We start from the raw sequence: 14783 nt of genomic DNA on the forward strand, positions 1-14783 counted from the left end.
AGTGTAGTGCTCTTATGGAGGTGGAATGGGAAGGAGCAAGTATTTCCTGAACAATCTACCACAGTCCTCTGTTTCCTTAGTTTTGCCAATCTTACCTTTTCATCTGTGGGGTTTTATTTTAAAATGGGCCCAGGTTCCTATTGTTATTCAGCTTGAAGCAAGGGGGAGGCATTTCTTTCTGTTCCTTGAGTCACCTTTTCCTCTGTCACGTTCTTTTGTCTTTTAGTCAGCATTTTGCTTGGTTTTTTTCCGCCAATAGATTGCACAGTTGCCATATTATTTTAACACATAAATTCAGGAACTGAGGGACAGGGGTGTAGCCATAGTCAACCACCAAATGAAACCTGAGAAGTTGACATGGTCAGTCTGGAAGAACCTGGAAGCTGCAGGAGCTTTAAGGACTGAAATCTGTGTCTCCACCCTATCAGAACTCACAGGTTGACCATACTGTTACGTGCATTAGAACTGGAAGGGGCAGGGCGCCTGGGTGACTCAGTCAGTTAAGCATGGGACTCGGTTTCAGCTCAGGTCATGATCTCGGGGTCGTGGGATGGAGCCCTGGGTTGAACTCTGTGCTCAGCGGGGCGTCTGCTTGAGATTCTCTCCCTCCCTCTCCTTCTGCCCCTCCCCTGCTTGCGTGGGCACACACTCTCTCTCAAATAAATCTTAAAAAAAAAAAAATTGGAAGCGGCTTCTTAAAGTGTCTGGTGCGAACACCCATTCCCCATTGTTCACATTTCCATAGGGAGTAACTTCAGCCGCTTAGTGTCTTTCTCCTGGCCTCTCCACCCCTCCCAGGGGCTGAGGAACAATTTGCCAGATTGGATGGGCATCGTGGCTCACTCCAGCTCTCCCTCTCTCAGAGCCAGCCTGCCCAGTGTCTGGCCTGCTGCACCCAAGGGAAGGCCTGTGCTTATCCAGTGCTGTGACCAGACAGGCAAGCATGTCTAATGCTGGGGTGTGGTAGCAGCAAGACTAAAGCCACTTCCTCTGATCGGTGCTAAAAGTAATAAAGATGACACTTGATCTCCAATTCTCGGATCCTGTAGCTACCTTTCGCTTTATCCTGAATTTGGGTGAAAATAACTGGTCCCTCCCAAATCCCAGGAGTACGAGTAAATTCCACATGAGAAGAATTCTTCTACATCAAATGGAGCTAGGAAGCCAGAATACGGGAGGAGGAGCACAGCTTTGTCTGAAATCTGGCTTTGTGAACTTTTGCCCACGGTTCAACCACCCTGGGCTCGGATTCCTCGCGTGAAAAACGGCCCTGGCCAGGAGCCTTGGTTGCAAATGATGAAGCCCCCTTTAGCTAAACTGACAAGGAATTTACGAAAAGAAAGGAGGCCTGTCTCACCGCCCCAAACTCGGAGAGGGCTGGAGACGGCTCAGGGCTTTGCAGTCGGAACAAGGCCCACAACCCAGGGCACCTGCACCTGCTCCCGCCTTCTCTCAGCACCAGCGCCCCAGAAGCCCCCGCGGTGGGCTCTGACTGGCTGAAGTGGAGTCACATGACGCGCCTCTGCACGGGATGCTGGGAGATAACATGGCTCCCGCCTCAGGGCAGGTAGCCTGGGTTCTTCAAACGGAGCAGCCGGAGACAACGGGTGAGTCGAAACGAAGGACGGGTGTCCCCCACCCTCCCTGTCAAGAGAGGCTGAGAAGATGAGACACGAGGGCTCTGGACTGTAGAGAGCAGCACGTTTATGTCCAGGCTCCGCCCGCTGCCGTCTCCTCCATGGCTCCATAGGTCCGCTACGATTGTGCCCCTCCCACCCAGGCACCCTCCAGAGAGGCGATGAAGGCCGCAGTGAAGGAGTTGAAGGAGAAACACCTTTATTAGAAGAACAGTGTGGACACAGAAGGGGGAACGCAGTGAGAGCGTGAGGGGTGGGGTCCAAGGAGCCGGCGCCTTCCTCAGCGCCCCTTGCAGGGGCTGAGCAGACACGGGCTGGCACGCCCTGGCCGCGCACCAGCAAGGCCCTGCTCTCCCTTGGGAGGCAGGACGCCTGGGCTTCCCACGGAGAGGGGGTGATAAGCCGCCGGATTTCACCGATCCATGCTGTCATCCGTCGGGCTGGAGAAACAGGTCTGTAGCAGCTTTTCGCAGAACTCCAGCTCCTCCTGGATTGGGGGAACAAGAGTGGGAGCCCTGAGTGCGCAGCGGGCTCCTGCTTCCAGCATGCTCTGCACCCAGAGATGGCTTCTCTTCCCTCCTCACTGCCTGCCCCAGAAGCCTCCCAGGGTTCTCTGACTTCTGCTGAGGTCCATGGCTCACTGTTTCTCTTCTCACCTTTGCCTGGATTACGGAACCAGAACGGGGGTCTCCCAGAGGCCATCTCACCCCACTGGTCTGTCCTCACCTCAGCCTCCTTGGGCTCTAACTACCCAGTATGACCGACCCCTACTAATCCCCACTTAAAATCAAAACCCCTTCTACAGGTACAAACCCCAGAAACCAAGAAAGAAGCACTCACAGGTTGGACCACATGAACATAAAAGGTATCTGCATGGCAAAAAGATGCCAGAAACAAAAATGAAAGAAAAACAATTTGGGGTGAAAAATGTGCAACTTGTCAGAAAAGCCTAACATATTTAATAGTTCAACAGCTTTAATAAATCAACTGCAAAAACCACCACCCAGTAGATAAATGGGCACAGGATATGAATGAGCAGTTCACAAGAAAGGAAAGCTGTCCAACTTTACTCATGGAAGAAACGCAAATGTAAACTGGACTAGAATACTACTTTCCACCAATCAGCTTGAAAAAAAAAAAGTCCAATGGCTTGAGGTCCCCTTGGGCATTCTCATGGTTGGAGTGACAACTGGTTCAACCTTTATAAAGAGCAACTTGGCAATACCTAGCAAAAAGGGCCCTTAACTCTGTAAGTTCACCTTTAACCTACCTTAACCCAGCTTTTCGCTTTCTGGAAATTGCTCTATAGACATTCTCACACATATAAAGAAACAGAAGTAAAGGGTTATTCTCTTAGCAGAGTTGGTAGCAGCAACCAGAGTGTCCATTAAGAGGGGTCATGACAAGAAAGAAGCGACCTACCTTGCAGCTATAAAAGGAAACAGGAAAAAGCCATGACGGCCAACACAAAACATGCTCCTTCTGCACCCCTCCCTGAGATGTTATGAAAGGGAATGAGGCAAGGCGTAGAAAAGTGGTCAGGACAGGTAGATTTTGCACAAAAGGGAGAGAGGAAGAGAAGAATCTATACACGCATTTGCTTGTGTGCCCAGACTATCTTAGGAAGGCCACGTACGGAACTGGGGGAGGTACTGGGTGGTTAGGGACGGGGGCAGCAGGGAGACTAATCACTTTACCCTCCTATGCATCTTGAATTTTGAGCCACATGACCACAGGACCTTTTCACGAGAAAGCGTTCATGAAATTTAATTCTTAAATTTACCTACAAAAATACAAAAGAGGACTAAGTCATGAATAGAATCACCTTACAGAATACCATGCCAACTGCATTATTCAATTATGCTAAAATTAAAGCAGACCTCGGGGTGCCTGGGTGGCTCAGTGGGTTAAGCGTCTGCCTTCAGCTCAGGTCATGATCCTGAGGTCCTGGGATCAAGCCCCGCGTCTGGCTCCCTGCTGCTTCTCCCTCTCCTTTTGCCGCTCCCCCTTCCCCCACTCATGCTCTCTTTCTCTCTCAAATAAAAAAAAAATTAAAAAAAAAAAATTAAAGCAGACCTCTATTTAAGTATCTGGAAAGATTTCCAAGACATAGACACACAGACACATAGGAAAGAAGGCCATGTGAAGAGACCAGAGTGGTGTATCGATAAGCCAAGGAATGCCAAGGATTGCCAGCAACTACCAGCAGCTGGAAGAGGAAGGATTCTCCCCTAGAGCCTTCAGAGGGAGCTGCCCCTGCCGACAGCCTGACTTCAGACTCCTAGTCCCCAGAACTGTGAGACAATGCGTTTCTTGCTAAGCCACCCAGTCTGTGGTAATGACAGCTGCTGGAAACGAATACAGCACCGTGCGGAAAATACCACCGCCCAACCTTCTCTGTCCCCTCACAGGTTGTCTCCTTCACCGGAGTCGTAACTTCCTGCTGTCACACTATGCAGAACAGAACGTTAAATTACACAGATAGAAATACTGTCTGTATCCTACATGCACGTACACACACACACTAGGTGTGTATTTGTAAATACGTCCTTCTGTGTGTTTGTCACCCCCGGGGCCCCGTGAGAACCAAGGCCGGATCCTTCTGCTCCTCGCCAAATCCCCGGCGCTCAGCTCAGGGCCTGGCGCGTGGGTGAGCCGCCCCTGACCGATGGAGGGATGGAAGGATGAGGTTTCCACAGGTGTGTCCACGTGTCTAAACTTCTCACATGGCACACTTCCAGTAAGTGGAGTTTATTATATGACAATTATACCCCTAACAAAGTTGTGAAAGTTTTTTTGGAAGAAAAAAAAAAGGAGTGTTGGTCAGTTCGCATGAGGCCTCCCTCCCCAGGTGGGTCCTGCCCAGGGTCTGGCACACCAGTAGCTCAGGGAATGGATGCACCAGTAGAGCAAGCAACAACAGACACGCTCCCCGGCTGGAGCCCCAGGCCAGGTTGGGGCCCCGAGCACCCCACAACCCCACAGGTGCGCACATCCATTGTCCGTACGGTGGGGTCGGGGCAAGCACCTGGGGGTGGGCAGTGTGCCTCTCCCGGTCATCCCCACTCCTCACTCCCTGCACCTCTCTGGAAACGCTCGACAGTGTCACGGAGGAATGGACTGAGTCGAGCAGATGTCCCGGGAGGGGGGCACCAACATCTGGGCAGTACTTCGTCATCAGCCAGCTAACCCACTTAACCGTTTAGTAAACTAAACTATATGAATATTCAACCAGTCGTTCTTTATGACGTATGCGCTCCTGATGATCTAATTATAAGTTATTACTTGTTTGTTACCGATCTAAATATCTAATGCACTGCTATTTATCACTTGTTACTTATCGTCTAATTAAACATCTGAGTTGTTTACCTGTTACTCATTATCTACTTAATTATTTATTTTTATTTAACTATTTAACGGGTTGCCTTTTACCGTTGACTTATCAAATAATTATTGAATATCTGATAGGAGGTAAATACTTATAAAACATGGATAATAAATAAATGACTTTGTGAACCCCTTAAAACGCCCCAAGCTCCTCGTTCTCCCGCCGGCCTGTGGCGCTGACACGGCACGAGGCACCTGCTGAACGGATGGTGGGGAGACAGATGCCCGACGCGCAGAGCGCAGAGGCCCTGCTGGCCTACCTGGTACTCCTCGTGCTGCTGCAGCAGCCGGCAGCGATGACGGAGGAGCTCTTCCAGGCCCAGCTCAGGCTCCCGGCACTCCCGCACACCCTGGGGGAAGTCTGTCACCAGGCTGCGGGGACAGGAGAGCAATCCTTGGGACCTCCCTCTGCATGGGGCTGCCCCCCACCCCGGCCACTGCTCTCCCAGGAGCCCGGGCAAGGCGGCTCCTGACACTGGGCTTCAGTTTCCCCGTCTGCAATACAGGCCCACCCCCCAAGGGCCTACGAGGAGACTTGTACAAAACAAGGCGCCTAGCACAGAGCCTGGCCTGGAGCCCACTCCGCACGCTGGAGCTGCCACCTGCTCGAGCGGCTGCTCCAGTCTGTCATCTTTTCCAGATGCTAATCAGCTGGTCCTGTGTGCGGGTCAGAGAGACTCTCCCCCTCCTTCCAGGCTGCTGGGTCAGCCCCTGACACGTGAAGAAACAAATGCTCAGGGAGCTCCAGCACAATGATTCCTGCCCCCTCCGTGGGAAAGGCCCAAAGTCCTGAATCCTAGAGGGGAGGAGGCTGGTGGGCTGGAGCCCAGGGGTGTCAGCCCGAGAGGCAGGGGCACCTGCCCCGGGGCCTCGTCCTCTCAGAGGCCCCAGCATACCTGCACAGGGCTCCAAGCACATGCTCATGGAAGGGGCTGTGTTCTGTCCGGATCAGGGCCACCAGCTGCTGGACCATCCCCATGGAGCACAGGGTCCCTGGGGGAAGGGTCTTGGGGGTCAGAGGGGCAGTCCACATCCCTCCCCCAAGCACTCCCCTCCTCCCCACCCTCCCTTGGGGATCGTCCCTGGGCCCCCTGCCCTGGCCGCCCCACCTTTGTGTTCGGGGTGGCCCACCAGCAGGTTCTGCAGCAGGAACGCCGACTTGACCTTGAGCTTTTGCACCTGCTGCTGCATGGCCCGCATCAAGACGGAGAAGCCATCCAGGCGAAGGAACTGCAGCAGCCCAGCCTCCTGCTCCCGGACCAGGCCTGGGGGTGGAGGCGAGAGAGAGGGAGGGGCCTCAAGGTCACCGTCACCACCCTCACCAGAATCATCACCACCTTCACCAAACTCACTATCAACTTCGACAGGCCTGTGCTTCATAAGCATTAACTTTTAAGTATTTTTTTTTATTGAGATGTAATTAATGTCAGCTATTAGAAGAAAACTCTGCCCCATCCCTCCCGCATCCCACTCTGGCTCTTGGTACCTCTGGGGAACTGAGTCTGTCTGTCTACCCTTTGTGGCCGAGCCACCCGAAGTCTGTGTGTCCACCTGTCTCCCCAGTTTTGGACATGACTTTCCAGATGCCACCCATTCCAGGACTCTTTCTCTCACTCTTGCCAGAATTCCTTTCCAGCCTCCCTGTTCCTTTTCCCAGGGCCACCATGACACGACAAATATGTATTTCATCTCTGCCTCCATTCCTGACACCAAGCTCTTAAAACCCGTGGAATCTCCTGGGTGATGGGAGCATCTTTTGTTCCAGTGAGGGGACTCTGGCTGGGTTCCTGGATGGGGTGTACTTACCAGAAATACCAAGCCATGATTAGAAGCTTGGAACTTCCAGCCCCATCTCCCAACCCCCAGAGAGAGGAGAAGGACGGGGGTGGACTTAACAATCCATTATGCCTCCATGAGAAAGCCTCCATAAACGTCCCCAAAGGGTGGGCTTCAGAGAGCTTCTGGGTGAGTGACACATGTGTGTGCCAGGATGATGGCACACTCAACTCCTCAGGGACAGAAGCTCCCGCGCTCAGGACCCTTCTAGACCTCGCCCTGGGCACCTCTTCATCTGGCTGTTCATCCGTATCCTTTGTAATGGCCACTAAACACAGCTACTTCCCTGAGTTCTGTGAGCTATTCTAGCAAACTATCGAACCCGAGGAGGGGGTCATGGGAACGCCCCATACAGAGCCAGTAACTAGGAACTACAGGAAGCCCAAACTTTCTTTTTTTTTAAGTTAAACTCTACACCCAACATGGGCCTCGAACTCAGGACCCGGAGATCAAGAGTTGCACGGTCTATGGACTCAGCCAGCCAGGCGCCCCCAGAAGGCCCAAACTTTCGACGGGTGTCTGAAGCAGGGGCCATCTCGTAGAACTGAGCCCTTAACCTGTGGAGATGTGCCAACCCCCAGGAGTCAGCACCAGAATGGAAGAGAATGGGACTGTAGATCACCCGGCAGGTATCCAGAGAGTTGGAAAACTGGTCGTCTGTAAGCCCCACACACACATTCGGTGTCACAAATGTTGGGAGTGGAAGAAACGGGTTCTCCTTCAACTTCAGAGAACCACGGGGCTGCCGTAGTGCCCAGGAACTCCGACCCCAGGCGTGCACACCCAGGAGAAAGGAAAACACACGACCACGCAGAACCTTGTCCACGTGGTTCACGGCAGCATTATTCACACAGCCAGGGGCAGACGCCGCCTGATGTCCCACTGAACAACTGATGAACGGGTAAACAAAACGTGGCCCCTTCATAAATGACCTGTTATTCAGCCATAAAAAGGCATGAGGCAGCAGTACAAGCTATAAATGCAGATGAACCTGGAGAACATGATGCTCAGTGAAAGAAGCCAGACACAAAAGGGCACGTGGTGGACACGTCCAGGGCAGGCAAATCCATGGAGACAAGAAGCAGGCTGCTGGCTGCCGGGGGCTGGAGGGAGGGGGTGAGGAGGGACTGCTAACGGGAATGCGGCTTCTTCTGGGAGTGATGGAAATGTTCTGGAGTTAGACAGTGATCATCGCCACTGCACAAGCTAGTGAATGCGCTGAACTGTACACTTGAAAAGGATGAACAGCACAGCCTGTGAATCCTACCTCCATAAAGCTGATTTAAGGAGGAGGAAACAGTCCAGTGGGGGCCCCCAGCACGGCACACACACTGACAGGGGCCCAGCACACGGTTAAGAACGTTGCCTGGGCTCAAACCCCACATCTGCATGACCTTGCAGGGTGCCCCGGACTCTCGCCTAGGTGACTGGCCTGGTCCCTCCTCCACGTGGATCCGGTCTCCCTACCTCAGAAGCCGTGTGTGTGGATTAACCAAGTTAACACACTCGCCAGGGCTTGGCGTGGGGCCTGGCATAGACAGAGTGCCCCACAGGCGCTGGCCTCATCCCCGTCCCGGCATCTGCCCCCCAGGAGGGCAGCATGAGTGGGAGCCACTGGTATCTCTAACGGGTGGGGGCCGGAGTGCCGCTCAACACCCCACCATGCACAGGCCGGGCCCCTCCTCACCACGAGGAACGTCAACAGTGCGGAGGCCGAGGACCCTGATGTGCGTGAAGCACTGAAGCTGGGCGGCACTCCCGCGTCATCAGGAGCTGGCTGTCCGACTAGTGAGGGGCTGGCCAGCTCGCCACCCCGTCCCCGACACCCAGCACCGAGTCTTCACTGGCAATGGGAATAAATGAACCAACACGGCCCCTCTCCATCCGCCCCTCCCCGGCTGCCCCAGACACTCACAGGAGATGGCGAAGAGAGCCTTCACGCGCACCAAGTCGCAGGCGTCCCGGTCAAGCAGCCGCAGCAACTTGCGCAGGGCGCCCAGGCCCAGCACCTGCTCCTGGATGGCCGCCACGTTCTGGCTGCACGTGCCGATGAGCTGGGCCGCCCGCCACCGCAGCCCCGCGGGCCCTGCCTCCAGGTACCGTCCCACCAGCAGGTGCATGCCGGACAGCTGGCAGAAGTCTGTGCCAGAGAGAGGGGACACGAGAGTCCAGCTGGTATGGGCTGAGCTGTGCACCCCCCCAAAATTCGCATGTTGAAGGCCCAACCCCTCAAGTGCCTCAGGATGTGACTATATTTGGAGACAGGGCCTTTTTTTTTTTTTTTTTTTTTTAAAGATTTTATTTATTTATTTGAGAGAGAGAGAATGAGAGAGAGCACATGAGAGGGGGGAGGGTCAGAGGGAGAAGCAGACTCCTCGCTGAGCAGGGAGCCCGATGCGGGACTGGAGACAGGGCCTTTTAAGAGATCATCCAGGTAGGGGCGCCTGGGTGGCTCAGTCGTTGAGCGTCTGCCTTCGGCTTAGGTCGTGATCCTGGGGTCCTGGGATCGAGCCCCGCATCAGGATCCCTGCTCCGCGGGAAGCCTGCTTCTCCCTCTCCCTCTCCCCCTGCTTGTGTTCCCTCTCTCGCTGTGTCTCTCTCTGTCAAATAAATAAATAAAATATTTAAAAAAAAAAAGATCATCCAGGTAAAGTGAGGTCCTCAGGGTAGGTGCTAATCCAGGTGGTAAGACAAGTGTCCTTCTAAGAGGACATCAGGACACAGACAGGCACACAGGGAAAACCACATGAGGACAGAGGGAGAAGGCAGCTGTCTGCAAACCAAGGAGACCGAGCCCAGGAGAAACCAGCCCCGCCCACACCTGGATCTCAGACCTCCAGCCTCCAGAACCGTGAGAAAATACATTTCTGTTTCAGCCCCCGAGGCTATGGCAGCCCTCACACACGAACACAGCAGGTGAGGCTGGAGGGGCAGGCTGGCTACCGGGGGGAGCCTGCCTCAAGTGCAGGCTCCATCAGGTGCCCAACCAGGGGTCCCTCCAAGGCCAGCATGTCTTGGGCGCCTGGGTGGCTCAGTCGTTGAGCGTCTGCCTTCAGCTCAGGTCATGATCCCAGGATCCTGGGATCGAGGCCCACATCGGGCTCCCTGCTCAGCGGGGAGCCTGCTTCTCCCTCTGCCTCTTATGAATAAATAAATAAAATCTTTAAAAAAAAAAAAAGACCAGCATTTGGGGGGTTAGGGTTCCGGACTCCAGCCCACTAGATGCTAGTACTGACCCCCAATCTTTGTGACAATCAGAACATCCTCTAGATCAGGGCTCAGCAAACTATGGCCCACCACCTGTTCTTGTAAATAAAGTGGTACTGGTGAGCTCGGCAGTTCCTCAAAAAGTCAGACGCAGGGTTATCATAGGTCCACTGCTACGTAAATATCCCAAACCCCAGAAAGCAGGAACCAAAGCTCACAGCAGCATTATTCTCAATAACCAAAGGGGAAAGGACCCAAATGCCCATCAACTGAGAACGGATAAACGACATGTGGAGTATCAGCCATATGAAGGAATAAAGCTCCGATACAGGCTACCACGTAGGAGAACCTCGAAAACATCAAACTCAGGGAAGCCAGTCGCAAGCGCTCACATATTCTATATGAAACACCTAGAGGAGACACGTCCACACCCTCAATGGCTACGTCACGTCCCTCCAAAAGAAAGGGGAATGCCGTCCTCCTATCAGCTCCTCGGCATTTAGAACAAAGCCCACAGCGCCTGCTTCAGCCTGCAAGGCCCTGCACACTCAGCATCACCTCCTACCTCTAGCCTCTCACTCAGTGCACTCTGCCACGCTGGCCTCACTGCTATTCCCGCACATACAAGGCAGGTTCCCACCTCAGGGGCTTTGCACTGGCCAGTCCCTCTGCCTGGAATGCCTTATTCCAGAGCTGATCTCATAACCCGCTTACTCGCTTCAGGTCTCTGATCAAATGGCACCCCTTGGGGAGGCCTTCTCTGACCATGCCGCCCAGAAGCACCTCCTCACTCATATTCTAGGGAGTGACAGTGCAATGCCCAGAGACTAGGGAGAAATGACCAGTTTTGGAGAACGTCAGGGAGGTAGACCTGCTATCAGGTGGGCGGGGTGAGAGAAGGTCCCCTCCTGATGGCAAGGGGACCAAGCAGGAAGACAGGGCAGCCTCAGCTGGGGCCTCAGTTGGAGCCAGACTAGACAGGTAGAGGCTGGAGGTGGAAGGGTGGGGAAGAGGCTGATGGTGTGGTCCCCGAGAGAAAGGACAAGAGCTGAGCCACAGCAGGATGTGGGGCTAAGGTGGAGGGAAGAGACAGAGGGAGACCAAGGGGCAGCCGCAGGTGGGCCTGGGTGTACCTGCAGCATTGTCCATGTTTTCACACAGGTCGGCCAGCAGCTCCAGGGCCCCCTCGCGCTCCTGCTGGTCGGCGGCCAGGTCAGCCTCAGCAGCCAAGGAGGGTGTAGGCTGGGACAGTACTCGAAGGCAGTTCTTCATCTGCTCGACTTCCTCCTGCTGGCCCCGGAAGGCAGCTGACATAGCCTCCTGCAGCCACTGCCGCCTCTGGCGTATAAGACAGGGCAGGAGGGTGGGGGAAGGAAGCAAACCTCCGTCAATAAGGAATCCGTGAATAACACTCGTTACTTATAACAGCCAACATCTGAGAGCTCCCTGTTCCTTCAGTCAACAGATGCCTACTGAGTGTCTTTCCCACTGACAATTTTCTAAGGACTAGATTTACGGAGACTGGCTATGGGGTGTGAGAGAAGGGACTCCCAGGTCTGTCCAGAGCAACCAGGAGATGGGGAAAACGGTACGAGAAGCAGGTGTGGAGCAGGGGGAGTAGAGATTAGAGCTCATCTTCCACCGTGTTAAGTTCAAGGGATCTATGACGCACCCAAGGTAAAATATTGAGTAGGCTGCCTGAAGCTCAGGGAGGAGGTCCAGCCTAGACCTGGCTTTCTCAACCCTGGGTCTACTGACACTCTGAGCTGGAGAGTTTAGGGGTGCGGGGGGAGGGGATGCCGCTGTCCTGCACATGGTAGGATGTTGAGCAGCATCCCTGGTCTCTACCCACTAAACGCCAGTAGCCCACCCCACCCCCGACCCCGAGTGGGACAACGAAACATGTCTCCACGGGTTGCCAAATGTCCCGAGGGGAATCAAATCAGAACCACTGGTCTAGAGATATAAACTTGAGAGTCGTCAGCGTAAAGTCTCAACACGACATGAGATCACAAAGGAAGTGAGCACAGGTAGGGAAGAGAAGAGCCCTGGTGTGTGCCATCATTCACAGGCTGGGGAATGAGAAAGAGCCGACAGAAAAAAACGGGAAGGAGAGCCAGTGAGTGAGGATGAAAACCAGGACACTGTGTTGTTCTAGAAACCAAATGAAGAAAGAAATCAAGGAGGTGGCCAGTAATCAAATGCTGCCTATTAGGTCAAGTAAGATGACAGTTGAGAGCTGACCACTGAACTTTATTTTTCCTCCGGGCCTGTTAGTGCAAATATGCGGGCTCTGTAGTCATAGTCCTGGAACAATTTGGGCGAGATGTTAATCTTTCTGTGCCTGTTCCTACCTCATTGTCCTAAAGGTTCAATGAAATCATGGATGTCACTGGGTTAGCACGATGTTTTATACAATGGAAACACCAACCCAGCTAAACATCACATATAACAGATATTGCTACTCATCTCCAAGACAACCCTCTGAGTGTTACTGTCATCCCCACTTCACAGACGAAAAAACTGAGGCCCAGAAAGGTTGTGACATGCCAAGGTCACACAGTCAGCCATCCACAAAGCCTGAATTCACACCTGGCTTCATGAGAACAGCCTGCTGCCTCTGTACCTGGCACTGTGTGGATCCTCAGAAAAAAGCTATGAAGTACCACTATTACTCTTATTATCACCATCAGCTTGCAAATAAAGACCTTGCTCAGGAGCACCTGGGTGGCTCAGTCAGTTAAGTGTCTGCCTTTGGCTCAGGTCATGATCCCAGGGTCCTTGGATGGAGACCCACCTTGGGCTCCCTGCTTAGCGGGGTGTCTGCTTCTCCCTCTTCCTCTGCCCTTCCCCACCGCTTGTGCGCGCTCTATCTCAAATAAATAAATAGAATCTTTAAAAAAACAAAAAACAAAAAGACCTTGCTGTTCAGAAAGATGAAGCGATATGCCCAAGGTCACACAGCTGGATATTGCTGAAACCAGGTCTGCCTGGCTCTGAGAACCCTCCCTCCTTTTTACCACGAAGCTACTGTGCATCCCAGCGCGGTGCTGGGATGCAGGGATCTGCCCTCCCGGGCACTTGTGAGTTCTGACCTTCAGTCTACAATAACCCAGATAGCACAAATACAGCCTACTACTCTGCCTTCACCCCTGGACTCCACCCCTGCCCAGGGCACCCCTCCCCCCACTGCGCTGGGTCCCCATCTTTACCTCCTCACTCATGGGTTCTGGAGGGGGGTCTGGTTCCTCGGAGCCCGCCGTGATTGCCATCTGCAGCAGGCCTTGGAGGTTTCTCGGGGGCGGAGGATGGCCCGAGTTCCCCGCCGAGGAGCCGCCGCCCCCTGATGAGCAACCCTGGGAGGCTGAGGGCAGCGCCAGGGGGAGGCGGCTGCCCCCTGAGCCTTGGTCCGCCATGGGCTGTTTGTGAAGGGAAGAATGTGTTTGGGGTAGGGGGTGATCACCGCTGAGGTAGCTCTGGCGTCCTGACGGGTCGACTCCTGGGGGTCTGCTGAGAAGGTGACGTTTTAGGGAAGCTCCGAGCCCCCCATGACCCCAAACCACTCTGCCCGCACCCACCCTAACCACAGCCCCCTCTCCTTCCTCCATACCAACCGGACCCTTCCCCAAAGTTACAAGCCCCTCCTTCCCCCCCTCGCAACAGGCCCCACCCACCCCACCTAGCAACCAGCAACCCCCCCATCTCCACTAAATGCGTTCCCGTCTCTTAGCAACCCCACTGCCGGGCCTCCATAGCAACAAGCCCTCCTTTTGGACGTCTTAGCAACAAATCTCCTCCTTCCTCCCCAAAGAGGGGAGCCCAAGCGGGGAGGACCTCACTTCCCCGGGCCTCACCTTCCCCGGGCCTCGAGTCGCCGCCGCTACTAAAGACAGAGTCGCCCGCACCTGACTCTAGTGGGCGCCGCCATCTTGACCGGAAATACGCAAGTCTCGCCCGGAAGTTTCCGGAGCACCCTCCCAACCTGGGCCGTACCTGAGGCGCGTGCCAGACTCTGAAGCCTTAACCCGGCGGGGACAGCGCCCGGCCCCGCCCACGCTCGGCCTAAGCTCCGCCCCGCGATCTGGATTCCCGCCCCTAATGAGCTCCGCCCCCCCGACCTCCGTGCAAGCTCCGCCCCCGCAGTCTGGCTCCTCCTCGGTTGGGCCACGCCCACACCCATGCCCCCGCCCCTCCCTGCTACCTCAGGCTCCGCCCCTGTTCTAGGCCTTTCGGCCTCTCCCAGCTGGACCCCGCCCCGCCCCTAAGCCCCGCCCCGTGCTGGTGAGCGGGCCGCTCCCCGTTAGGCCCCACCCCTCCTTGCAGGTCGTGCGGGTCCCTCACCCTCGGGCCTTTTCCCCTCCACCTGGACCCCTAGCCCAGCTTTGACTGGAGCTCTGGGTTCTCACTCCTCGTATCTGATGTAAGCACTGTTGGCCCACCTCACCCCTCTCTTGGCCTCAGTTTCCCCAGCCGTCAAAGGGGGCTAGCGGGGCTCCATCCCAGGACCCTGGGATCATGACCTGAGCCGAAGGCAGATGCTTAATGACTGCGCCACCCAGGCGCCCCTTTAACGTATTAGTTTTCTATTGCTGCCTTTAAACTATGAAAAATTGGGTGGCCTAAAACAACACAGATTTATTATTTTACAGTTCTGGCGGTCAGAAGTCCAAAACGGCGCTTCTGTGATGTGAGCAGGGCTGTGTTCCTTCTGGAAGC

At 54.6% G+C, this 14783-nt stretch overlaps 1 protein-coding gene across 5 annotated transcripts; it reads right to left on the bottom strand.

Moving 5' to 3' along the window:
• Positions 1-1819: 1819 nt before the first annotated feature.
• HSPBP1 (HSPA (Hsp70) binding protein 1) lies at positions 1820-14088 on the bottom strand. 5 transcript variants are annotated; one of them, XM_081807325.1, is made up of 8 exons: positions 13922-14088; positions 13280-13486; positions 11201-11405; positions 8776-9000; positions 6134-6289; positions 5921-6017; positions 5285-5396; positions 1820-2152 (listed from the first exon to the last, which is right to left on the bottom strand). In XM_081807325.1, exons 2-8 carry the CDS (start codon positions 13481-13483, stop codon positions 2066-2068), a joined length of 1086 nt encoding a protein of 361 aa, XP_081663451.1. In that variant the 5' UTR covers positions 13484-13486; positions 13922-14088; the 3' UTR covers positions 1820-2065. The 5 variants fall into 5 exon arrangements, with proteins under 5 accessions (XP_081663451.1, XP_081663450.1, XP_081663449.1 ...); XM_081807324.1 differs by having other exon boundaries at positions 13280-13577; positions 13922-14086; XM_081807323.1 differs by having other exon boundaries at positions 13280-13574; positions 13922-14083.
• Between the last annotated feature and the right edge of the window lie 695 nt (positions 14089-14783).

This window comes from Leptonychotes weddellii, chromosome 16 (assembly GCF_054177405.1).
Source record: "Leptonychotes weddellii isolate Sample4059 chromosome 16, ASM5417740v2, whole genome shotgun sequence".
NCBI lineage: Eukaryota > Metazoa > Chordata > Mammalia > Carnivora > Phocidae > Leptonychotes > Leptonychotes weddellii.